This window comes from Brassica napus, chromosome C4, assembly GCF_020379485.1.
Source record: "Brassica napus cultivar Da-Ae chromosome C4, Da-Ae, whole genome shotgun sequence".
Lineage (NCBI taxonomy): Eukaryota > Viridiplantae > Streptophyta > Magnoliopsida > Brassicales > Brassicaceae > Brassica > Brassica napus.
Window position 1 is genome coordinate 39,250,200 of NC_063447.1, and position 24,197 is coordinate 39,274,396.

At 42.3% G+C, this 24,197-nt stretch overlaps 3 protein-coding genes and 1 pseudogene across 4 annotated transcripts; 1 reads left to right on the forward strand and 3 right to left on the reverse strand.

Moving 5' to 3' along the window:
- Positions 1-7,126: 7,126 nt before the first annotated feature.
- On the reverse strand, positions 7,127-8,302 carry LOC106390743 (enoyl-CoA delta isomerase 3). The gene has a single exon (XM_013831267.3). The coding sequence runs from the start codon at positions 8,006-8,008 to the stop codon at positions 7,292-7,294; it is 717 nt and encodes a 238-aa protein (XP_013686721.1). The 5' UTR covers positions 8,009-8,302; the 3' UTR covers positions 7,127-7,291.
- A 1,169-nt stretch (positions 8,303-9,471) lies between these two features.
- On the reverse strand, positions 9,472-9,908 carry LOC111205837 (annotated as a pseudogene).
- Positions 9,909-17,306: 7,398 nt separating this feature from the next.
- Positions 17,307-21,885, forward strand: LOC125585342. The gene has a single exon (XM_048754239.1). It carries the CDS (start codon positions 17,307-17,309, stop codon positions 20,985-20,987), a length of 3,681 nt encoding a protein of 1,226 aa, XP_048610196.1. The 3' UTR covers positions 20,988-21,885.
- A 23-nt stretch (positions 21,886-21,908) lies between these two features.
- On the reverse strand, positions 21,909-23,727 carry LOC125585343. 2 transcript variants are annotated; one of them, XM_048754241.1, is made up of 2 exons: positions 22,250-23,727; positions 21,909-22,162 (listed from the first exon to the last, which is right to left on the reverse strand). In XM_048754241.1, the coding sequence occupies exons 1-2, from the start codon at positions 22,797-22,799 to the stop codon at positions 22,071-22,073; spliced, it is 642 nt and encodes a 213-aa protein (XP_048610198.1). In that variant the 5' UTR covers positions 22,800-23,727; the 3' UTR covers positions 21,909-22,070. The 2 variants fall into 2 exon arrangements, with proteins under 2 accessions (XP_048610198.1, XP_048610197.1); XM_048754240.1 differs by having other exon boundaries at positions 21,909-22,168; positions 22,250-23,704.
- Positions 23,728-24,197: the final 470 nt, after the last annotated feature.

The window sequence follows — 24,197 nt, forward strand, 5'->3', positions numbered from 1 at the left end:
CGACGGGACCAAGCTCTGCTACGAATCCAAAACTATCAACATTAGATAGAGAGTTACTACAACAAAAAGGTCCGAGCCCGACCCCTTGAACTCGGTGACCTTGTCATGCGCAAAGTGTTCGAGAACACTAAGGAGCTGAAAGCCGGTAAACTCGGCGCTAGGTGAGAAGGACCTTACAAAATCATCAAATTTGTGAAACCAGGCGTCTACCGACTTCAAACGTCACGCGGAGAAGAAGTGCCTCGAGCATGGAACTCAATGTATCTACGACGCTTCTACTCGTAGAGACATTAAAAAAAAAAAAAAAAAAACCGAGTCGATGCACCTCTGCGGTCACTTCTACTCGACCGAGTAAATGCGCTTCTAACGGCCACTTTCACTCGGGAAAAAATGAACTACGAATGGCTTGATCCTCAACCGAGGTACGTAAGCAGCCTTAACCGGTCCAGCTGTAACAAAACCAAAGTTAAAATCTTGTTCTTTGTTTCGACTTCGATCGAGTAAATACCGATTGTCGAACCCAATGGCTCCCGTATCTCCAGCAGGAGGTATGCGGACACTCACGTTCCATCTCCTAGTTATGTCCTGATCAGACACTTAGCCTAAGGACCCAACGGTCACCTATGCCCAAAGAGCACTGACCGACCAAACGGAGTGAATCTTTAACCTTTTCTCGACTAAACGCGTAACGGATTAGCTACCCATCTACTTGATTGTCTTTGAGAAAATGGACGAAAGAACCTTCCACTCTTAGATTCAGTTTCTTGTTTTCAAAGTAGAAAAACGCACCTAGACGTTATCTCAATCGAAACACGACAGGAGCTGAACAAAGTCCCTTAGCGGGTTGTGTCGTTATCTATTTGCAAAAGCCAAAGGTCAGGAATCTATTGTTTCTAGGCGAATATATTGCGAGACTCTAAAGATAACTGAAATTTACTTAGACAAGTTGCAAGTACAGATAAGGAACACAACAACCCACAAATCTAAAGTCTGCTTGAAAACAGGACTTATCGACAAAATGAAAGTATGTCTAGTCATACAACAACAGGGTCTATCAAGACCACAAACACAAAAAGTACAAAGAAAACACAACATAGGCAAAGCGTCAAGGCGCAAAATCTTGACCGTCCTCCTCTAGCGTCCCAAGATCAGAAGGACCGACTGGGTCTTCAGTAGTGGCAACAGTCGGATCTTCCACCCTAGTAGGAACAGGGACAAGAGAGGCCACAGCAGGAGGCGGGGGAACATCTCTATTCCCGACTTCGGTGGTCGTCTCCTCGACAGGCTGCGACGGCGACGTCTCCTCGACTCTATCGTCTTCCTCCTCTTCGTCTTCTCGTCCTTCAGAGGAAGAATCCGAGACAAGGACAGGATCCTCGATGCCCACGTTCTCGGTCTCTTCCTCTCGAACCGGAGTGTTGCCTGTCTCAAGGCTGTCCTCTCCGGGGACCTCCTCCAGGTTCTCGTTTTCTGGACGTTCATCAAGACCACCACCCTCCGGGACCTCGATGTGCTCAGCAGGGACCGACGTGACATCAACCAATGGCTCCTCGCTAATTTCGAGCGAGGTAATGAGCTGAGAAGCCGTCCCTGGTCTGATCAAATTTACGTTCGATCCATAAGGATCAAACGACGCTCTAAACATGTCCTTGACGAAACGAGAAGGAAGAACCAGCGGAGAAAGAGTGAGGTCGCTATCAGACAGCGGACCTACACAAAATTTTGTAGCCTCCACCTCATAGAATTTCTCCTGCTCGACAAAGACGTCGATCATTTCTTGCGGGATCTCCGTCCCACTTGCCTTTATCATCTCGAGGCACTTCTTCGTCCCCGAAGCTTGACCGTACAGGTTCTTCGCTTTCCCAAAGGCGTCCAAGCGAGTAAAATGGTCGCGCAAGCGACCAAAGTAGCGATTTGCCTTCTCGACCATAGTAGCTTCGACCCTTTCCCTCTCACGAGTAACCTCTAACCCCCGGGAGTCTCTCAAGCGTTGCCTCTCTCCGATCAATTTCTCAACTGAAGCGTCCCTTTCTTTGAGTACCTCAGTCTTCTCCTTCTCAAGGGTCGCAGCCGCTTGGTCCAAACGAGTGTTCTCTCGGGCAAGCTCTTTCTTCGCCGCGCTGGCGGATTTGAGCTTACCCTCCAGCTCTTCGAACTTCACTCGAAGAATTTCTTTCTCCTTCGCAGCCTTCTCGTTAGCCTTCTTATGCACCGCCCTTACACTCTCGATGGCCTTCAATCTTGCCTGAGCAAGCTTCTCTGAAGATCCCAACTGGATCATCGTCTGCTTCAGAGCACTGTCGTACTTCTCAACAAGGAAGTTCATGCTCCCATCACTCTGCAGAACGACAAACACGGACCACGTGAGATGGATGAACCCAATAAATCAAAGAAGGAGATAAAAGGTGAAAGGAAGCGCAGATACCCGCGCTCTCGAGGAAGCAGCGTCAATGTATTCATTCTTGAAGTAAAGGTCTTCCAATTGCGGCATCTCCTTCGTCCCACCACGAATTTGACGCGCCAGCTCCGCGCACCTAAGGGGAATAAGGATTAGGGGAGTTGTCTCGTCGTAGGAAAACTCGACGCGATCAGGGAATTCGATCCTCCTTCTCTTCGCTACGGAACCTTCAGATCCAGATCTTTTTCTCGCAGAAGAGTCTGGAGCAGACCTCTCAGGCTCACCACCAGAACCTCCTTCTCGCGAGCTGGTTTTCCTCCTTTCCTCCGACAGGTTTTCAGGAGTGCCGCTGGCCTCCCCAACAGCGTCGACTAAGGTCGCATCAGCAGCATTCGCGTCGGAGGTAGAAGGACGGGGCTCTGCCTCAACAGCCCTCTTAGTTCTCTTCTTTGGGTGACCATCTGGTGCCGCCCCGACTAAAACAGCCTCTTGCCCTTCTGCTAGGCCCTCACCTCTATCGGCAGAGGAAGCTGCCCCGCCACGAGACCTTTTCCTCCCATCTTCCTTCTTTTTGGCCTTTGAACCCTCGGAAGTCGCATCGAGGGAAGCAGACTCTTCGGGAGGAACCTCGTCGATCGCTCCCACCTTAGTCTTTTTTCTCTTTTTCTTCTTCTTGGGACCTAAAGTATAAGTCTCTGCTCTTCCCCCTTGATCGATTTCAATAGGGCCCTCCTCTCTGGAGGCTCCTTCTTTGGAGGCCCCTTCTCGGGAGGTTCCACCACCTTCAGAAGTGACGTCGACTCCGGAGTTAGACGGTCCCTGAGGATCGACTATAGTCGATTTCTTCGCGAGCAGTTGCAACTTCCCTTTTAACAGGGCGCTTAGATCCGGAACTCCATCCATTTCTCTAGCTTTGTCGAGAAGTCTCTGTTGTTTTCGAGTAAACAAAGGGAGGCGCGACTTACGGGACCGAGAACGCAAGGAAGCCTCGACTCCCAATCAACTACAGAAGCAGAGAATCAACATGAAAATCACAAAAGAAAACTCGAATAGGCCCTAAAAGCAATCAGCAGGCTTACCTCTAGCGATCCTAGCTTGTTGATGACGTATCCACTCCCGACTGAGATCCGGCCAACGAAGATGACTGTGCGCCGCAATCGCTTGAGCACTTTCAAAAAACTTCTCGGGGTAGGCGATCGTATTCGGATGGCAAACTGCAAATACAAGGATAAGAAGAGTTAGGATTAACGACTAAAACGAAACTCCAACAGACGAGTCTCTACCGAGTTGCCGATTCCACAAAACGCGGTAGTCGTCCCCTGGCGGCTCTTCGAAAGCATGTTCATCAGATTTCACAAAAAAATACGCGCGTTGCCAATCCTGCGTCTTATTTGGATGACCGGTCAAGACGTTGTAATTCGAACGCATTTTCACCAAGAAGATCCCGTTTGGTTCCGCCTTCGTGAAAGTCAGCTCCTCGAAGACCCTCACGCTCATCGAGATGTCCATCTCAGCTGCCATTACCATTAACATGATGGCTATTCGCAGCGACCCGTTCAAAAGTGGAGAGATGGCAATGTCTCGGCGGAATGCATAAGCCGTCACCAACCGAGGAATCGGTAACCATAGCTTCGTATGATCCCCGAAATAAGACTCATACACGCACTGGTAACCAACCGGAGGCGACCAGGGACGCTGCTCAGCAGACGGGATGATGTAAGTAACGCCAGCACCGCCGCTAGCCCTTAACAGATCCCTCACGGTATGGTGAGAAGCACAAGATCCAAACACGTTCCCCCACGACTGAGCCCGCGGGTCCCATAGCAGTTTGGGTGGCAGCGGAGCCAACTCTTCGAAGATCCCACCAGGATGGTAAATAGTTGGACGACAGTCTATCTGGTAGAAACAAACTCTTGTGCGAACCCGTCTCGAAGGCGTCGGGGACCGACCAGACTCATCAGTGTCGCCACGTTTGGAACCAGTCGCAGTATCGCTTTGGTCTCCCCCTCTATCCTCACTTCCGCTCACATCACTGCTCCCGACTTCAACACGATCTGCGCCTTCATCACGAATCATCCTATGAGCATCAGCGACCAAAAGACTGAGATAGAGTCATGTTTTCCGTGTCCCGAAGAGCATCACGATGAATCAAGTCGAAATCGGCCAGTGGACTACCGGTCGCTGACGCATCTCTGGTCAGACTCGGAGAATCTGCGATGTCCTTCCCTTTCTCTTCTCGCGACAATCGACTTCTCGGAGGCATGTTCCTTAATTCAGGGGACGACTACAACCGCCGAACGATACCAACGAGTCTATATGAAGAAAAACCTATCTAGAGAGAGAAAGTAAAAGTAGAGAGAAGGGAGAGAAAACGGGATACCTGAATCTGCAGAGAAGAATGACGAAAGCAAAGGAGAGAAACCTATTTATAGCAAAAACGAAGGCACGTTTTCCGAGCACAATCATTAGGTCTACAAAGGCCTAAACGGGCCTCAAAAGGCCGCCAAAATGCCCAGAAACTTACTCGCGATGGTTTGGTTTCTCGCTTGAACCGGTTTTCAATTAGGTTGTCAGACCGGAATCAATTCCTGGTCTCGATTTAAACCGGCCCCCGGTTAACCAGCAAAACCAATCCCCGTCGTTTTATCCGAGATGATCTATCACCCGAGTAAATTGTATCCCATCATAAAAGCAGATAGGCAAGTAAGCGAGTCAAGACAAGCGCTACTCTCAGCGACCAGAGACACCCACAGAACATCACGCGACTAAAAGCACATACCGACGACTAAACGGGAAGGGTTATCCCTTGTATTAGAGCCTACTATCCGAATAAACCTGACCCACAAATTCACTGAGACCGCTGCGTCGCTCACAAGTGAACTGGGGGGGGGACTTATTGTAGGAGATGGATTACATCCCTCCACAAGGCCCATCGAATAACAGGTCCTAATCCAGCAAGTCGGATTAGTTTGGTCGGTTCGGCGGCTAAACGCGTCAGCTCGACCTTAGAGTACTTTTAGCCGGTCGAGTAAGCCGACCAAAAGTACCCGGCTTGGAGGAAACTTTGTCCAGGCCCGCATACTCGGCCTCTCGCATCAAGGTCCAAAGAGGTACGAAATTAGGGCATCAAGGACAGAAGACCTATAAAAGGGGGAGAGGAAGCAACAAGAAAGGGGACTTGGCCATTGGACATACGAAGCGGCTAGATCTAGGGTTTTAGGCGATCTCTTTGATCTTGTTGCTCTTTCGCTTTTATGTCACTCTTGTAACTCTTCAGTTCGAATCTAATAAAACGTCTTTAGTCATCCCATTTCTGACTTCTTTCACTCTAGTCGACTGAATCCCGTTCAAACAAACAGGTCTTGGCACATCTCTGTTTCCTGATTTGCTACTAAAGGATCTATTTATTGCAGGAACTAAGCTCTGGGACGTCCAGAAGATACAGAACCTGGTGCAGCATGAGGATGTATCTAGAATTCTGACTCTGACCATCCGTCCAAGCTGGTTTGGAGCTCACGATGTTTTCTTTTGGACCCCAAGTAGATCTGGAGCATACACGGTTAAAACATGATATCATATCCAAAGAATGATGGATAAAGAAAGTCTCCAGAACCAGATTCCTCTTTCTACTTACCATCAGTTACAGAACAGTCTTATATCTAAGTTATGGAAGCTAAAAATACCACCAAAGCTGAAAATATTTTGGTGGAAGATACTTCATAATGGACTTCCTGTAGCTGATAATCTTAACAAACGTGGAATTAGGAATTATAGCTACTGTCACTCTGTCAGGTCTGTGGTGAAGATATTGAGACAGTGCAACATATGCTGATGCAATGCAGGGTGGCCAGAGAAATCTGGTCCTTGCTATTGAGAGATCTTCCTGAATTCCCACATACATGTATAGCTACATTCCAATTATTCCATTATCTAAGATAAGTCAAACACTCAGTCACATGGAATTTTACCTTTCTTTAAAGGATGGAGAATATGGAAGATGCGTAATAAATTACAATTTGAAAACAGGAGGGAGCACATTGTTCAAACCACTCATGCAGCAATCCTGGATGAAAGGGTACGTATGGAATGAAGCAATGCAGCAGATCACTCCTAATCTACAGGTCATGCATAACCCTCCTCAGAACTCTTTAAATGAGATTCTCCATCATCAAACAAGTATGTATTGCATTGTAGATGCATCATGGAAGTCACCAGTTGAGAAGGCTGGGATAGGGTTGGTCCTTATTCAGTAAAGAAGGCACTCCTAGGCTCCATGGAAGCTCCGCAATCGACCCCACTACCACACAACCCATTGCTGAGGCCATGGCTTTGTTATTAGTAGTCCAGCAACTGCATGCATTTGATTATAAGGATGTGGTCTTCTTAGGTGATTGTATCGAATTGTTCAACAACTTGGACAGCTCTTCACAGCAAGGAACGTGCAATATGAAGAAAATTTGTGAAGCGAATTCTATCATCCAAGACATACTCCACTCAGCAAACAAAAGTGGATTCAAGTTCCATTATATCCCTAGGAGCCTTAGTAATGGTGCTGATGTACTAGCTAAAAATGCCAGGATAAGAAATCAAGGTTATGTAATATCCAGGCAAAATTTCTAAGCCATTGTAACTACATGTTTACCTTTGCAATGAATAAAATTATTGACAAGAAAAAAAAATCTACTGTGAGCTTGCCGCCAGTAGAAGAATCCTCGCCAAAAGATAAAATATTAAACGGTGCCAGATTCTCTTATATTGACTGCCGTCCACCCTTTTCAGCAGCAGAAATACTATAAAAACATAAGTGTTACATTTTTCTTATCATTTTTGTAAAGTATATGTTGTAATACATTTTACAAAAAGTTGCCGCTTAATTAAGAAGACGCTAAAGATTTAAGGACTCGCAGCGATCTTGGCCGTTAAACTAAGCATCGCACAAAGGCCCGGATACAAACTCTTTCTGATTGACGCATAAACTTCACCGTTCCATTTCTTAGCCGCCAAACTCTGTCCAAGGCTCACCGTAGCGTCCACCACACCTTCCACACTATCATGCGCCGCGGAGTCAACGATCCCCAAAGCCACCGCTTCCTCTCCTTTGATCTTCTTCCCGCTCAGCAACAGCTCCCTCCTCGCAATACTCGTCCCGATCTTGGCCGCGAACATTGCCGCAAAGTAGTCTGGTAACGGCAGCCCAAGATCCACTTCGCTCATGTACAAAACACCACGGTCGTTCCTCATGAAAACGTAGTCATGGCTCAACGCGAACATCAGCCCGGAGGCGGCAGCGTGCCCGTTTAAGGCGGCAATCGTCGGCATGGGAAGATCGAAGAGTGCTCCTATCACAGGTTTGAAGGATTCGACCATTTGGTGCATCCGGTTTACTGCGCCGGTTTGGGATCCAGCGGCTTGGGCCCAGGCGAGGTCAAAGCCGTTAGAAAAGAATTTTCCGTGAGCTGTGGTGATGAGGACGGAACCACGAGTGGATTGAGATTTGGCTTGTTCGAGAAGCGAGAGAACGGAAGAGATCGTGTCGGGGTGGAATCTGTGCTCGTCGTCGCCGGTTAAGGTTAGGAGAAAGAGATCTCCGCGCTTCTCTAATGTGCACATGGTGCGTACGGAGAAGAGATAGTAAATTTACTGATTTAGTATACGTGAGCGAAGTTTAGTAGTGAAGTATATGGAGAAGAGATAAACCCAACTGTATATTTATGAGAGGTAATGTAGCACCTAAAGTCATTAATTGGGTAAACGCCCAACCATTTTGTTGTCACTCTTATTAAATGCATACGGGAACGATGTGTGTAACTCTCACTCGTTCTAAACTTTTCTTGCTGTAAAAGTAATTGTAGTAGTTGGGAATTTAGAATTTTTAAAATAGAATGCTCTGAAAGAAAGCATAGTTGAGTGGTGTATATGCATTAACTTGTGATTGTATTATGTACACGTTGACATGTCCTCACCAGTTTTAGTTTTCTACAAAACTTATGTCATTGTCCCAATAAATTGAGATGGGATCTATATTCTTTTATCTATATATTAACAATTATAAATGTACTTATAGTTGTACAGCTATAAGTAGTTTGATATAAACAACTTTATCAGCTTTGAGTGTAGGTGTCATTTTAGATATCTTGTTTTGAGTTGATGGAGTATAACGTATGGATTGGTAGGACTTGAAGGAAATTTGACTATTTCGGCATGGACACACTTCTATCAAATTTTCTACAAAACTTATGTCATTGTCCCAATAAATTGAGATGGGATCTATATTCTTTTATCTATATATTAACAATTATAAATGTACTTATAGTTGTACAGCTATAAGTAGTTTGATATAAACAACTTTATCAGCTTTGAGTGTAGGTGTCATTTTAGATATCTTGTTTTGAGTTGATGGAGTATAACGTATGGATTGGTAGGACTTGAAGGAAATTTGACTATTTCGGCATGGACACACTTCTATCAAATTTTATTCGATATAAAAGAGATCAACATTATTGGTTAATTAGTTTACTGGCTTTTTATCATTAGTTGGATTAGCTCACTAACTCCTTTGATAAATAGAAAAGCTACATGGAAGAAGAAAATAGTCAACAAATGATATCATAATCAAATAAAGGGCATAAATCAAACTTAAAATGGGTTAAACTGAAAAAAAGGGGTTAAACTGTGCACACACACACAAAGAGGGTAAACTAATGTACTCAGTTATACAAGGACTGAGGGACGTCCAATTTACACAATATTAAAAATGTAACGAAAAAATCTAGATGCAGGGCCGGCCCTAGGCTAAAGCTAGTAAATCCCATCTTTTAACTGCCAAAATATGTTACATATTTAAAGGGCAATTTTAGAAGTTAGTTGTGGTGTAGTGGTTGAAGGTGTCATCAATCTTTTAACGTAGATAGAGTTTGAGATTTGAACTTCTCTTTTAACGGAAAATATATTTTTATAGGTGGGTTGGGTTTTAGGTGCCTAAAACCAACGGAGTGGGCATGTCTAGATGACTGGTGTTAAGCAATTGCCTTTGGAGGTTCCAGGCTTTTCATGCTCTACCGTGCAGCCTGTTTTCATGTAAAATGGCTCTTGAATAGTTCTGAAAAGTAGAGTGTGTCGTTGTAACTACATTAAGACTACCACCAAACCGTGGAAGAGGTATTGTTCCCACCAATCGAGCATGTAGAGCCCAAATGTGATATTGTAAAGGTAGATTTTGCGTTTAACCCAGTTCATATCTGATCCAAATCCAGGTAAATCATACAGAAAACATGATTCAGCTACAATAAGCACCCCTTATGAGATTCAAGATCTACGAAATTGTATCCAACTTTATATTGTCAAGTAACATATGAAAGAGAGAAGTTAAAATTGGATGGAGATGTCCACATCTAGCGCTAGCAATCTGTTTGTTCATAGTCTTTTGCTACCAATCTAGCTTTGAGTTTGTCTAGTGAGTAGTGATCCATCAGCTAGAAGTTTAGTTTTGAAAACCCAATGATAGCCAAGAGGAGAGATATCATAAGAGGAAGGATTCAAGTCCCAAGTATGTGTTTCATGCATTGTGTCTATTTTCCTCTCCCATGATTTTTGTCCGACGTGGAAAGTTAAGTGCTAACTTAACTGTATTCAGCTTAGATATATTGTACTTGGGATTAAGTTTTACATTCCGAGCTTTGGACCTTGTTGTCATTGTGATAGGCTCAAATTTACCCTTGAGCTACTTTGTAATTTCAAAGTGTGATGTAGCACTTAGGAATCAAATCCACAAAGACTCTATTGTAGATCCTAAAATCTACACTAAGTATTTTGTAGTGATTGAAAGTAAAAGATGATGTGGGCAACAATATCTTTAGAACACAACGATGTAATCAGATTCCAGTAGGCAAAGATGGATTTTATTGATTAATAAGATCGAATAAAACAAGAGAAATGAGATCCAACGTTACAAACGAGATCGATAAGAGAAAAGACTTAAAGCGAAGTGAAATGAGGTCGATGTGTGTTTATAGCTCTCTATAGGATTTTCTTTGTGTCCCTCTTCGTCGATCGATCTCTTCTTATAGCGGATTGATTCCGGATTCTTCTCAACCTCTCCGCGATCTCCGGCTCTTCAAATCGATCTCCTTTTGTTCGCCGGAGTCGGACATCTTCGTTGGTTGCGCGGCCCAGATTACTCAGGCCCAATTTACATAGTTGACCGAAATTGGGTCCAACATCCATGTTTCATGCAATAGACATCAAATAGTCTATGTATACATAAAATAGACTCTATCATAAATAAAAAAAAAAGATTTCAATAATAAAGCCATGGTAGCACCAAAATGGGATCACAAAATACATTTACCTTCTTCTTATAATATAAAAAATACCACATCCGCACAGATAAATTATGTCTACTACAAAAATATAACAACCTGCTAATTGTCTCCTCACATCAAATCGTCTACGTATAAGGAAACCAGTATCAAATATGTACAACGAAATACGAACTACAACTCTAAAATAATAAAGATCACAAGGATCAATGCTTCATGAAAAACCACATCAACCAGAAAATCACGTAAACATAACAACCAAGAAAAAAAACTTTAGGTAATCCAATCACAACAAATTATGGATACCGAACACAATCAAAAGCATGTGAACATCTAATTATAATCAAAAAATTTATATTTTAAACAAAACAATACATTACATCTCGTCCGTAGCGCGGACCGATACCTAATATTAGAATAAAATTTACTTTTATTTTAGAGAAAAAAAGGTGAACTTGAGATGCTCTAAAACTAAATAAATTAATCTAGTATAAAATACAATAGTTTTTAAAGTAATTAAAAAGACACAACTCTTAAAACAGATACATTTTTAGGTAATTTTGAAACACATATATAGTTTGACAATTTATTTTCAATTCATGTAACTTTGGGATGAAATAACAATCTCTTTGTCATTGATTGATATTGCTATTATTAATAGATCGAAATTGTGCAATTACGCTTTTCGAACATGAGTCTGATGTTGTCTGTCGGGAAAGTAAATGAAAAATTTACAGAATTCATTAGATAGGTGTGCATTTTAGTGACGCTCAAACTTTACACAAAAATTAACCAATGAATTCTGCATTTTGTCATCATTATTTATCATTTTTTTAATAAATATAAAATTGTATTCATCAAAAAGCTTTTGTTTACTCAGGTGCAACATTGTTTAAAGAATAATTTAGAATCTATCAAAGTTCATGTCCATACAGCTTTGTGGTTTCTTCAATCCACCATTCAATCGTCCACCCCATCCCTTGATCGAACCAGAGAGCATTATACAACTAGATGGTTCAATTTCATAACCGATCCACTTCAATTTATCTTCTGATCAATTTGAGAGTCTTACACAGTCATCACCCCCATCTCTATCCCATTGTAAGGTCACACCTCATGTGCCTTGCCTGCATCAATTAGCATTTTCATCATTTTAGTGCTTGTTCTTTTTCTTGTAACCATCATTCATTTCATTAGCCTCTAAATTTTGTTTTTCTCACCTGAAAAACGTGAAATTATATAGATTTCTCTGTTTTTGTATATTTCATTATCGATTTATTTAGTTATGAAAATTTACGTGTTAAGCATAATTCTGTATATTTATATAAATTTTTTGCATAATAGATAAAGAAAAAAAATCATATCATTTTTGATTTATCGGTCTAACACTAAGGTGATTTGGTTTGAAAATATATTTTTATTGTTCGCTAATTATTTAACAGTTGATCTATATCATTGTTTGTGAAATCACAATAGGGCTCTCACATTAAAATTTAGAGCAGCTAAAATCGTTATTATCTTTAATGAATAATTATATAAATTCATAATTATCTACTTATACATTTGATTATATTTAATTGCAATTAACCAAACATTAAATGAGCAACGTGATTTAAAATAAAATTAATTCATGTATATCACAATGTTGGTTTGATAGTATTCCAGTTTATCTTATGTATATTCCAATGCTGGTTTGTGCATATTCCAGTTTCCTTTTTCCATGTACTATATTAACGTCCTTTTTTATATTTCACTTGAAAAACAAGTTAAACCAATGCTAAAACATCTATATTATGAGGTGTGACCTTTTCCATGTACTATAGTAACGTCCTTTTTTATATTTCACTTGTTTTGTATAGTGTAATACGTTCATATTATAATAAATTAACAAGAGTTTGACCTGTGCACCCACACATATGTTTATTTTAGTTAATAAACATATTGAATTATTCACAACAAAATAATATAATGGTTACATAGACATGCATTCATAGAGGTGTTTGTTTTTTTTATTTGTAATATATAATAGATTGGTGGTTTTTAATTGTTTGTAACTGTTGGAAAATAAGTTTACATGTTTTAATAAAACATTTTTAGTTTATTTTTTATGTGAAACTAAATAATAATATATATGAATATATAAAGTTTAAAGTTTGTATGTCATATTTTAAATAAATCTGTTTAATTTATTATACAAAAATTGTTCGAGAATAATCCGGTTAGAGAATAATAGTAAGTTTGGTTACAGAATACTCCAGTTAAAGAATAATCTAATAAAATAAATGATTTATAGATAATTAATTAGTAAGTATTAATCCAGTGGCACAAACTGGAATTATTAGAATGAATGAAGGTTATTTCTAAAAACTATTTCAGTTTTAATAGAATAGATTAGGAATATTCACTGTGAAAATTTTCATCGGTGGGTAATTAACTTTAAAACTATTGATTTAAGGGGAAAATAAGTTTTCATAAAAAATATCAAAGATGTACCAAAATCAAAATAAGCTAATCAATGCATTGTAAAATTGAATTTAGTTTTTATAAAAAAAAAGATGTGGTTGAGATCCTACAACAATTGACTTAAAAATATAAATATATGTAAAATGGAATTTAGTTTTTATAAGAAAAAGAAAGATGTGCTTGAGATCCTACCACAACTGACTTAAATATAAGGGGATTTTTCATATTTATCACTTTGTTAGTATTATTTTTCATACGTACCATCAATAAAGAAATTTTTTCAAAAATAACTTCTTCATTAAGAGGTAAAATACTCTTATACTCTTACTATATATATATAATAAATAATTATTTAAATAAATAATTTTTTTAAAAAAAATATGTTTTCAAATTATACTTTTTAAAATTCGAACTTTTTTAGTGAAATATTTTTTTGAATTTTTTCAAATTTTTTTTCTTCAAATTTTCTTTTTGAGGCTATTAAAAAAAATTATGTATTTATTTATATAATTATTGGAACCCTAAACTCAACATTCCAAAAACCCTACCTCACCTCTCAATTCTAAACTTACGTCTAGATTAATTAACACTACGATTATAAATGTATTTTTTTCTCTTTAAAATTTAGGATAAAAAATGGTTAAGATAAATATGAAAAAGTGGTACTATGAATGTGGTTTTTTTGGCAATTTCTCTAAATATATATTTAAAAGAAAACAGAATCGTAATCTGTAACAAAATTAGGTATTTTCGGTTGCATAGAAGGATTGCTTATGTAAATATTTTAATTATATCACGTATCAAAAGTATCCGACTGCGGAAATAAATAGACTTGAGTCATGTATATAAGTATATCAATATCTTACTAGTATCCCCTAAACTATATTTGCAAAATAATTTTGTCACATGTCCTTTCTGTTGGACCCGAATATGACCCTCAGGTGAGGTACCGATAAGCGTGAGCTAGCATGTGGGTTGCGATAAGCCCATCATAACAAAGGGAGCTGAAAGCCGAGCTGACGACTGGACCTGGGAGACATCATAGCAGAGGTCACGACAGAAAGTGAGCTAACACCTTAAGGGACTCGGTCAAGAGGAGCCTAAAGCGAGCTCCGTAATTGAAGCCAAAGATCTAGGAGAACAGTTGAAGGGTTGCCAACGAAACCTAGACTATATAAAGACGGAGAAGATAAAAGACAAGCCATCTCTTTCCATATATCAACTTTTGTACTAGATTAAAAGCATTACGTATTCTTTAATCATCACAAGATATATTCCTTTGTATTCATCATCTTTCAACTCATCAATAAAATCATATTCATTCTTCAAGTTTATTTACGGGATTCAGCCCACGATTCTCATTCATCTCTCTTGACCTAACCTAAATCTAAGAAGTGAAACCTTGTCTCTCACAATTGGCGCCGTCTGTGGGGACAAATAATCGAATCCCTTTCTCTAAAGCTTAAAGGATGAATCCATTAGATGGAACGAATCCATCTAACCCCGATCAATCGAACCAGAGCAATAGCTCACCGAACCGCACTGCTCCGGGGGCAAATAACCCGAGAGCCTCCGGAGGGACCAACTTTGGGTCCTCAGCCCTCAATAACCCATCGCATCAATCCGCTCCGAACCAAACGGAAGATCAGCTTTCTGAGATCCGTCGGATGATGCTCCAGTTAGTGGACAAAGCTCAAGAGACCGAGCGAACGGTGCAACAGTTAGCCGAACGGCAGCAACAGTTCGAAGAGATAACCAGATCTCAATCCGCAACGACCCAACCGTCCGTCCACCAGGGAAGAGGAGTCACTTTCCATGAACGGTTAGCCGACCCTTCCTTCCCTAGAGAGCGCCTGAACTTCTCCCCTGATAGCCCAGGTGCAGAAGGGCAGGAACCTGCTTTCCGAACGCCTCGCGCTAGGACAGCTCCTGCGTTTACCCCTCCTATCACCAGCACCATGGGGAGCAATGTAGCTACAACTAGCTCCATGCCTGATCGAAACACCGGTGGGAGCACCCGTTTGCCTCCACCGCCACCTCCTTCCGGGTCTGGAGCAGGAACCAACATACCGTCCGGGGCCAGAACATCAGCTTCAGTGTTTCAAGCTAGGGTTTCAACCCCAAGCACAGACGAATACCAAAGAACGGATGCTGATCCTGCAGCTCTCCGCACTAACCTCGCTCGGAGCCTAAGGACCAATGAGCGACCTATTTCGCCAGCTAGCTGGGAAGACGACCGAGCTCGGTCTCACCAGGAACCTGCTCGCCGAGTATCTGATAATGACCCAAATGTCCTTCCCTTCGAGGGACCTGACGCAATTCGCAGGTACATGGAGCGAACCCACGCAGCTCTCCAGAAATTGGGAGCTCAAGTTCACAAGGTAACGAGCTCAGCTCCCGAAATCGAGAGCTTAATTGAGGAGACTCGTGGAACTCCGTTCACCGATAGAATTGCCAACTCTTACATAAGAGATACTCGAAAAATTAAAATTCCTGAATACGATGGGAACGCAGACCCAAAGGCCTATTTAAGAGCCTTCCGATTAGCTATCGTTAAAGCTCACTTCACAAAGGAAGAGTGTGATGCAGGATATTGCAGAACATTTGCCGAAAACCTGATCGGAACAGCCCTCGAATGGTTCTCCAGCCTCGAGCCGAACTCTATAGACAGTTTCGATCAATTGGCTAACGCCTTTATGAAGCAATATTCAACTCACATCCTGAAACAAGCGTCTGAGGCTGACCTCTGGAAGATCAGACAAGGACTGGAAGACTCACTGCGAGTCTACATCGAAAAGTTCAGAGCAGTAAGAACTAAACTCTCGAATCCCAACGATCAGGTAGCCATTGAGGCTCTTAGGAGAGGTCTCTGGTATAAATCAGGTTTCTTCTCGGAGCTAACGCTAAATCCCCCTCCAACCATCGATGACGCCCTCCATAAGGCCTCTAGATACATTACCTTGGAGGAGGAAATGGCAGCATTAGATAAGCTCCACAGAAAACCCCAGAGTCACCCGAAAGGCGAAGCCTCCGATGGAAAGGGACCTCACAAAAGAGGTAGCTCCCGAAATAATCAGACCCAGGGAGAACATTCTTACGTAGTCGAGGAAGACAAGGAAGAAAAACCTGTCGCCGCGACAGCTAAAGCCCCCTGGTCCAAAGGTTATGACGAGAGCAAACATTGCTCTTACCACGATCGAAAGGGACATTCAACCGAAGAATGTTGGGACCTCCAACGACAACTGGCTGCTAAATTCGCAGCCGGAGAAATAAAAGATGTGGACCTCAAAAAGCCACAACCTTATCAGAAGAGAGGTCCCAGAGATAGCTCTCCGAAACGCGAGAGGTCACCTGAAAAAGAAACAGACTCACCACCCCCAGCTCCCAAAAAGAGAGTCGAGATGATCCTTGGAAAGTTTCCACAAGGAAAAAGCCTACAAATCGAGGCCCTCTTGAGTAAACCACCTCCCCAATCGAGCCCTGGCTCAAGGATCGATTACATCCTTGGAGGGTCCGGTGTGTGTCAAGACTCCGTTAACTCTATTAAAAGTCACGTACGGAAAGCTGTGTCAAACACTCAGTCCAAACCGACCAAGCCTGAGTCTAACACTAAGATCTCTTTCTGGGAGAGCGAGACATTAGACCTCGATAGACCTCACGACGATGCCCTTGTCATAACATTAAATATAGCAGGGTACGAGGTACCTAAGCTCATGATCGACACCGGAAGCTCCGTCGATCTTATTTTCTACAACGCACTAAAGGGAATGGAAATAGACGACTACGAAATTGTCGACCAGAAATCCAACCTCGTAGGTTTCTCAGGTGAAACAGCCACCTCATTGGGAACAATTAAGCTCCCAATTATAGCTGGCGGAGTCATGAAAATGACCAACTTCATAATTGTCGACAAACCATCCCCTTTCCACGCAATCCTCGGAAGGCCTTGGATTCATAAGATGAAAGCAGTAGCTTCAACTTATCACCAATGCGTGAAATTTCCAACAACCAACGGAATAGCTACCATACACGGTAGCCAAAAGATTTCAAGGATCTGTTACCTGGGAGGATTCGAAATCATAAAAGAATCCCCCCAATAGCAATTACAGATCCAGGAGAGTCGCGAAATGCAACGAAATATCCGAGGTCCCCCTAAGAACCTCACCGAAAAAGTTAGCATCGACGACTCAAACCCTGAGAAACAGGTGAGCATCGGATCCGAGCTACCTCTCGAAACCAAAAAGGAGCTCGTCGAATTCCTAAAACAGAATATCAAAACTTTCGCATGGACCACCAGCGACATGAAAGGCATAGATGCAAATGTCACCACTCATAAGCTCAATGTAGACCCTACTTTTAAACCGATCAAACAGAAACGTCGTAAGCTAGGTCTAGAAAAAGCCCAAGCTGTCAACGACGAGGTCGATCGACTAACAAAGGCCGGGTCCATCCGAGAGGTACAATACCCCGATTGGCTAGCTAACCCAGTGGTAGTAAAAAAGAAGAATGGGAAATGGAGAATCTGTGTAGACTTCACCGATTTAAACAAAGCCTGTCCTAAGGACAGCTTCCCGTTACCTCATATCGATCGTTTGGTCGAAGCAACGGCTGGACACCAGCTCTTGTCCTTTATGGATGCCTTTTCAGGATATAACCAGATTATGATGGATCCTGAGGATCAAGAGAAAACCGCATTCATAACTGAACGAGGAACCTATTGTTACAAGGTCATGCCGTTTGGTTTGAAAAACGCGGGAGCTACCTATCAAAGGTTAGTAAATAAAATGTTCGCTGGACAACTCGGAAAAACCATGGAAGTCTACATCGACGACATGTTAGTCAAATCCTCAAAGGGGGAGGACCACATCTCCCATCTAAGAGAATGTTTCGAAATCCTCAACAAATACGACATGAAGCTAAACCCAGCTAAGTGTACCTTCGGAGTACCTTCCGGCGAATTCCTAGGTTACCTCGTAACCGAAAGAGGCATCGAAGCCAACCCGAAACAAATAGCGACATTCCTGGAAATGCCATCACCTAAAACGACCAGAGAGGTACAAAGATTGACCGGACGGATCGCAGCACTAAATCGATTCATCTCCAGGTCCACCGATAAATGCCTTCCATTCTATAAACTTCTGAAAAATAATAAGAAGTTCTTATGGGATGAAAAGTGCGAAGAAGCCTTCAAACAGCTGAAGGCTTACCTCTCGGAACCTCCGATACTATCCAAACCTGTAGTAGGAGAACCACTGTACCTGTACCTCGCCGTGTCGGCAGCTGCAGTCAGCGGAGTGCTAGTACGAGAGGAACAAAACGAACAGAGACCTGTCTATTATACTAGCAAAAGCTTAATAGACGCCGAGACGAGATATCCCACCATGGAAAAACTAGCCCTAGCAGTCGTGACAGCCGCCAGGAAGCTGCGACCTTATTTCCAATCGCACTCGATCATCGTAATGACCTCACAACCATTACGGACGATTCTGCATAGCCCTAGCCAATCCGGACGATTAGCAAAATGGGCTATAGAGCTCAGCGAGTACGACATCGAGTACAGACCCCGAGCAGCAGCAAAAGCTCAGGTCCTCGCCGATTTCGTTATTGAGCTAGCATCCGGACATCTAGACCAGGAAACAGAGGCTCCGAAATGGAGCCTATACGTGGACGGAGCCTCGTCAAGGCAAGGCTCCGGTGTCGGTTTAAGACTAACCTCCTCAGCCGGAGAAACCATCGAACAATCCTATAGACTTGGATTTAACGCTTCCAACAACGAGGCCGAGTACGAAGCACTAATCGCTGGATTAAAGCTCGCCCTGAGCCTCGGAATTCGGGAGCTAAACGCCTACAGCGACTCGCAGCTGGTAGCTAGCCAGTTTCACGGGGAATACGAAACAAGGGACGAAAGAATGGGGGCATACCTCGAGGTCGTCCTAAACCTCACAAAGCAGTTTGACAAGTTCGAGCTAACGAGGATCCCACGAGGGGAGAACTCCTCAGCAGACGCGCTCGCCGCATTAGCTTCCACATCCGACCCTCTCGTAAAACGAATTATACCCGTGGAAGGAATCGAGAAGCCAAGTATCGACATAGCTACCAAGGCTGAGATGGATAGCAAACCAAAGGAAAAAATAGAGGATAACAGCCTCCCGACGGTAGCTACCCAAGTTTTCACGACATTCTGGTTCCCGAAAACTAGAACACGCAGCTTCAGAAAGCACACCTCCAGGAAAGCAACCCAGAACCCGGAAAACAACGACAAAAGTGAAGGTACTCACCGAAGTTCAGACTCCCTAGAGCCTAACTCTACGAGTACCTCCGGGGGCACCATCCAGACCTCGGAGCCACTTGTCTATAAAGTCCAAACAAGAAGCCGCACCGCTCTTAAAAACGCATCTAGGAACGCTACACAAACCACAGGGGATAACGAGGAAATTGGAGATATTCCTCAGAACCCAGAACCTACTCCAACAAATATCTCCGGGGGCACCACGGCACCAGGTCCCGAACAGGAATCTCCCTCCTCTCTTCACAACAAAGTTGTAGGAAGAGAAGACTGGAGAATACCGATCATGGATTACATCCTAGAGGGAAAAATTCCACCCAACAAGTGGGAGGCTCGAAAACTCAAAGCTTTAGCAGCAAGATACTGTATAATCGAGTCAGCCCTCCACAAACGAAGTGTCTCCGGACCTTACCTAAAATGCGTTCACGGCCTAGTAGCTATGAAACTCATGAAGGAAATGCACGACGGTTCCTGTGGAAACCATTCCGGAGGCAGAGCCTTAGCCATCCGAATAAAAAGGCAAGGCTACTTCTGGCCTACCATTATCGCAGATTGTGAGGTCTACTCCTCATCGTGCGACAAATGCCAAAGGCATGCACCGATCATACACCAACCAGCGGAAAAGCTGTCTAACATATCAGCTCCCTACCCATTCATGAGGTGGTCTATGGACATTATAGGTCCATTAGTACCTTCAGGGAAAGGAAAGAAGTTACTAAACCTCCTGGTCCTAACCGACTACTTCACGAAATGGATTGAAGCTGAAGCTTTCCAACAAATAAACAGATTCGAGGTCGAAGGATTTGTTTGGAAAAACATCGTATGCAGGCATGGCGTCCCATACGAAATCGTAACCGACAATGGAGGACAGTTCATATCCCACGACTTCAAAAGTTTCTGCGATAAATGGAACATCCGCCTCACCTTCTCATCACCTCGGCGACCTCAAGGGAACGGACAGGCGGAGGCTGCCAACAAATCAGTTTTAGCAAACCTCAAGAAACGCCTAGGAGCCCAAAAGGAGCTTTGGTCGGAAAAACTACCCGAAGTACTATGGGCCTGCCGAACCACCCCACGAAAAGCTACAGAGGAAACTCCCTTCTCCTTAGCTTATGGGATGGAGGCTGTCGTCCCAGCAGAAACCACCGCAGGTAGCCTCAGACGGGAGCTCTGCACCTCAAATCCCGCAGCTAATAACCAGCTCCTGATGGATAGCCTCGACTTGATCGAGGAAAGACGAGACCAAGCCTTGCTTCGCATTCAAAATTATCAGCAAGCAATGGCACGACACTACAATTCCAAAGTAAGGCCCCGACAGTTCGCCGTAGGGGACCTAGTGCTTAGGAAAGTGTTCGAAGGAACAAAGGAACCGGGAGCTGGAAAGTTAGGAACCAACTGGGAAGGACCCTACCGAATTATCCACATAGTACGACCCGGAGTTTACAAACTCCAGAAGGTACGAACCGGGGTACCTGAAATCCGATCGTGGAATGCCACGAACCTCAAAAGATACTATCATTAGGTACCTAAAACCCCTGAACTACGTTTGGCTTGATCCCTTGACTGGGTACGTAGGCAGCTCCGTCATGAGTGCAGCCCCAACCTCTTCTCACCAACCTCCTCACCTAAGCCAAAGGGGCAGGTGTTACCAAGAACACTTAGCCTAAAAATAGTTACTGTGTAAATAATCCGAATCATGTATTCTCTGATATCTGATATTAATAAAACGATTGATTCAGTTTCATAAACATCAAAGGTCTTAAAACCCTCCAAGAAAATTTAGGTCCCCCTAAATCGGGACCTAAGCTCAACAATCTCGAATACATTCAGGTCCCTGAAAACCTGAACCTAAGGTCTTAAAATCCTTAATACACCCAGAGGTCTTAAAATCCTTAACATAAACTAAGGTCTTAAAATCCTTAACAATCAGCAAGGTCTTAAAATCCTTAACAATCAGCAAGGTCTTAAAATCCTAAACAATCAGCAAGGTCCTAAAATCCTTAACAATCAACCAGGTCCTAAAATCCTAATCAAAACCAGAAGGTCTTGAAACCCTTATCAAAATCGAAAAGTCTTAAAATCCTAAAGAATCAGGAAAATCCCGAAATTCCTCAATTCCATCCGTTAAACTTCAAAGGCCTCGAAGTCCTTCGAATTAACTCAGGTCCCTATGAATCTAAATAAAGGTTCCTACGAACCTGAACAACCAGGTCCCAGAACCTTACGAATCGGACTCAGGTCCCCGAGCTAAAATCAAGAACTCCTCTTTAAGGTTATCACGACCGAATATCCATTAAGCTAAATGCTTATCATAAATAAAGACTAAAGGTCCTAATCCGACTCAACGATGACGGCACACAACTCATCTGAGATTCGCAATCACTATGATTAAATGAAACGAGGTTAAGTTCAAAAACTTAAAACAGAAAAATAGCCACGATTTAAACATAAGAAAGGGTTTAAAAACCTCCCCAGGCTATTGAAATCCAGCAAGCGTTAAGGTTTAAAGGCCTCCTCAGGCACTAAGTCACAAAACATAACGAAACAAAGCCCTTAGGCCGAAGTCTTAAAAACACAAAACATAAAGTTAAAAGAGCCGTAGCTCTCAATCTTCCTTCTCTTCCTGAATCGGATCACCAGCACCGGCAGGAACTCCCTCATCGACCACATTGCCGTCACCTCCTATTGCTGCCTCGACTGGAGCTAAGTCAGGAGCCATCAAACCCAAATTAGAGCCATACTCCCCAGAAAAGGATGGATTAAACATGTTAATCTCGAAAGTACCTGAACTCTCCGAGATCTGGGGAAGAGGAAGCTTGCTGACCGAGAAGTCAGAGACTTGAGCCTTCTCATACGCAGTTGTCGCTTCTGGTAATAAGGCCACCAATTGGTTGTACTCCTCTTCAACGCTTTGGATCTTGTTGTTCAGCATATCCTTCAAGAGGTCGGCATTAGCTTGGAGCTCCTGAGCGTACACCAAAGCGTCGACCTCATCTTTCTTCCTAGCAAACTTCTCCTTAACACAGACCAGGATCTTGCCGTAAGCTTCGGCGACTTCTTTCTTCCCTTCCCTGACAGCCAGCTTGACTTCAGCTTCCTTGTTCTTCTGGCTATCCCGGGATGAGGCAATGAGTTCACGTACTTGATGCTCAGCTATCTTTCGAGCAGCCTCTAAATCATTGATCCTCCTGCTCTTCACCTGGATATCGAGCTTTTGACTCTCGATCTCTCCTTGCTGAGCATCGGCCTTCGAGCCTAGCCTCGTCACTTCGGCTTCGAGTTCAGAAATTCGAACCCGGGCTTGGTCAAGATCGGTTTTGGCTGCCTTAACCATCTCGGTAACCTCAGCAAGTTCACCAGCATTGGGGGCAGCACACAGAGCATTCTCAAACCTGAGCTGGGCCCTGTTAACAGCCCCAGCCAACTGCAATAAATCCAAAGAAAATATATATATATATCATCGTCTCCAAAGAGAGAGAAGTTACCTTGAAAACCGAACGGAGGCGTGGAGAAAGTGGAAGGCTAGCAGTTAATGTTCACCGCTTTATATCCCATCACCTCTCGAGATTCGGAAAAGTCATTTCAAACCCTCTCCATCTGAACCATAGATTCTGCCAAACGTAATAAAGACCGTTAGATCGAGTAAGCTGAATCTAAATAGGATAAGAACTAATCATTATCTTAACGAAAAGATAAGATCGATAGCTAGATTCTAGCTTCCGAGACAAAGGATTTTATTCGGAAGCTGGGGGCAACTGTTGGACCCGAATATGACCCTCAGGTGAGGTACCGATAAGCGTGAGCTAGCATGTGGGTTGCGATAAGCCCATCATAACAAAGGGAGCTGAAAGCCGAGCTGACGACTGGACCTGGGAGACATCATAGCAGAGGTCACGACAGAAAGTGAGCTAACACCTTAAGGGACTCGGTCAAGAGGAGCCTAAAGCGAGCTCCGTAATTGAAGCCAAAGATCTAGGAGAACAGTTGAAGGGTTGCCAACGAAACCTAGACTATATAAAGACGGAGAAGATAAAAGACAAGCCATCTCTTTCCATATATCAACTTTTGTACTAGATTAAAAGCATTACGTATTCTTTAATCATCACAAGATATATTCCTGTGTATTCATCATCTTTCAACTCATCAATAAAATCATATTCATTCTTCAAGTTTATTTACGGGATTCAGCCCACGATTCTCATTCATCTCTCTTGACCTAACCTAAATCTAAGAAGTGAAACCTTGTCTCTCACACTTTCTACAATCAATTTCACAAAACAAATATGATATGACTACTGAAATTAATGACATGTATTATAGCTTAATATGACATGGACAATTGCATTTAATGTTAATTTATATTTTTGGTAAACTTTTTAAAATATGGTAATAACACATATATTACATTTAATCTCAATTTATATTTTTGAAATTTTTTTTAGAATATGAGAATAACTCATAAGTTATCATTAAAATAAATATATTCAAATATGACATTATAAATTTCGAAATATAATTTAATTAAATATTTTTAAATTATACAATTTTATTACTAAATTTTTCAAAAATGTATACACTTTTTTTAGAAAATTATAAAAATTTAGTCGTAAAATCATTATTTTCTTATATATCTACAAATTTTATAAATATTGTTTAATTTTAATTTTTGGTAATTATGCAACTTTTACAGATTTATTTAATATATTTAATTAAAATAAATAGATAGAAAATC

Coding starts and splice junctions, on each gene's coding strand:
- LOC106390743 (XM_013831267.3), bottom strand. CDS start 8,008: ATGTGCACATTAGAGAAGCGCGGAGATCTCTTTCTCCTAACCTTAACC.
- LOC125585342 (XM_048754239.1), top strand. CDS start 17,307: ATGCAACGAAATATCCGAGGTCCCCCTAAGAACCTCACCGAAAAAGTT.
- LOC125585343 (XM_048754240.1), bottom strand. CDS start 22,799: ATGGTTAAGGCAGCCAAAACCGATCTTGACCAAGCCCGGGTTCGAATT. Junction 22,169..22,249: donor CCAGATCTCGGAGAGTTCAG/GTACTTTCGAGA, acceptor CTCCTGACTTAG/CTCCAGTCGAGGCAGCAATA.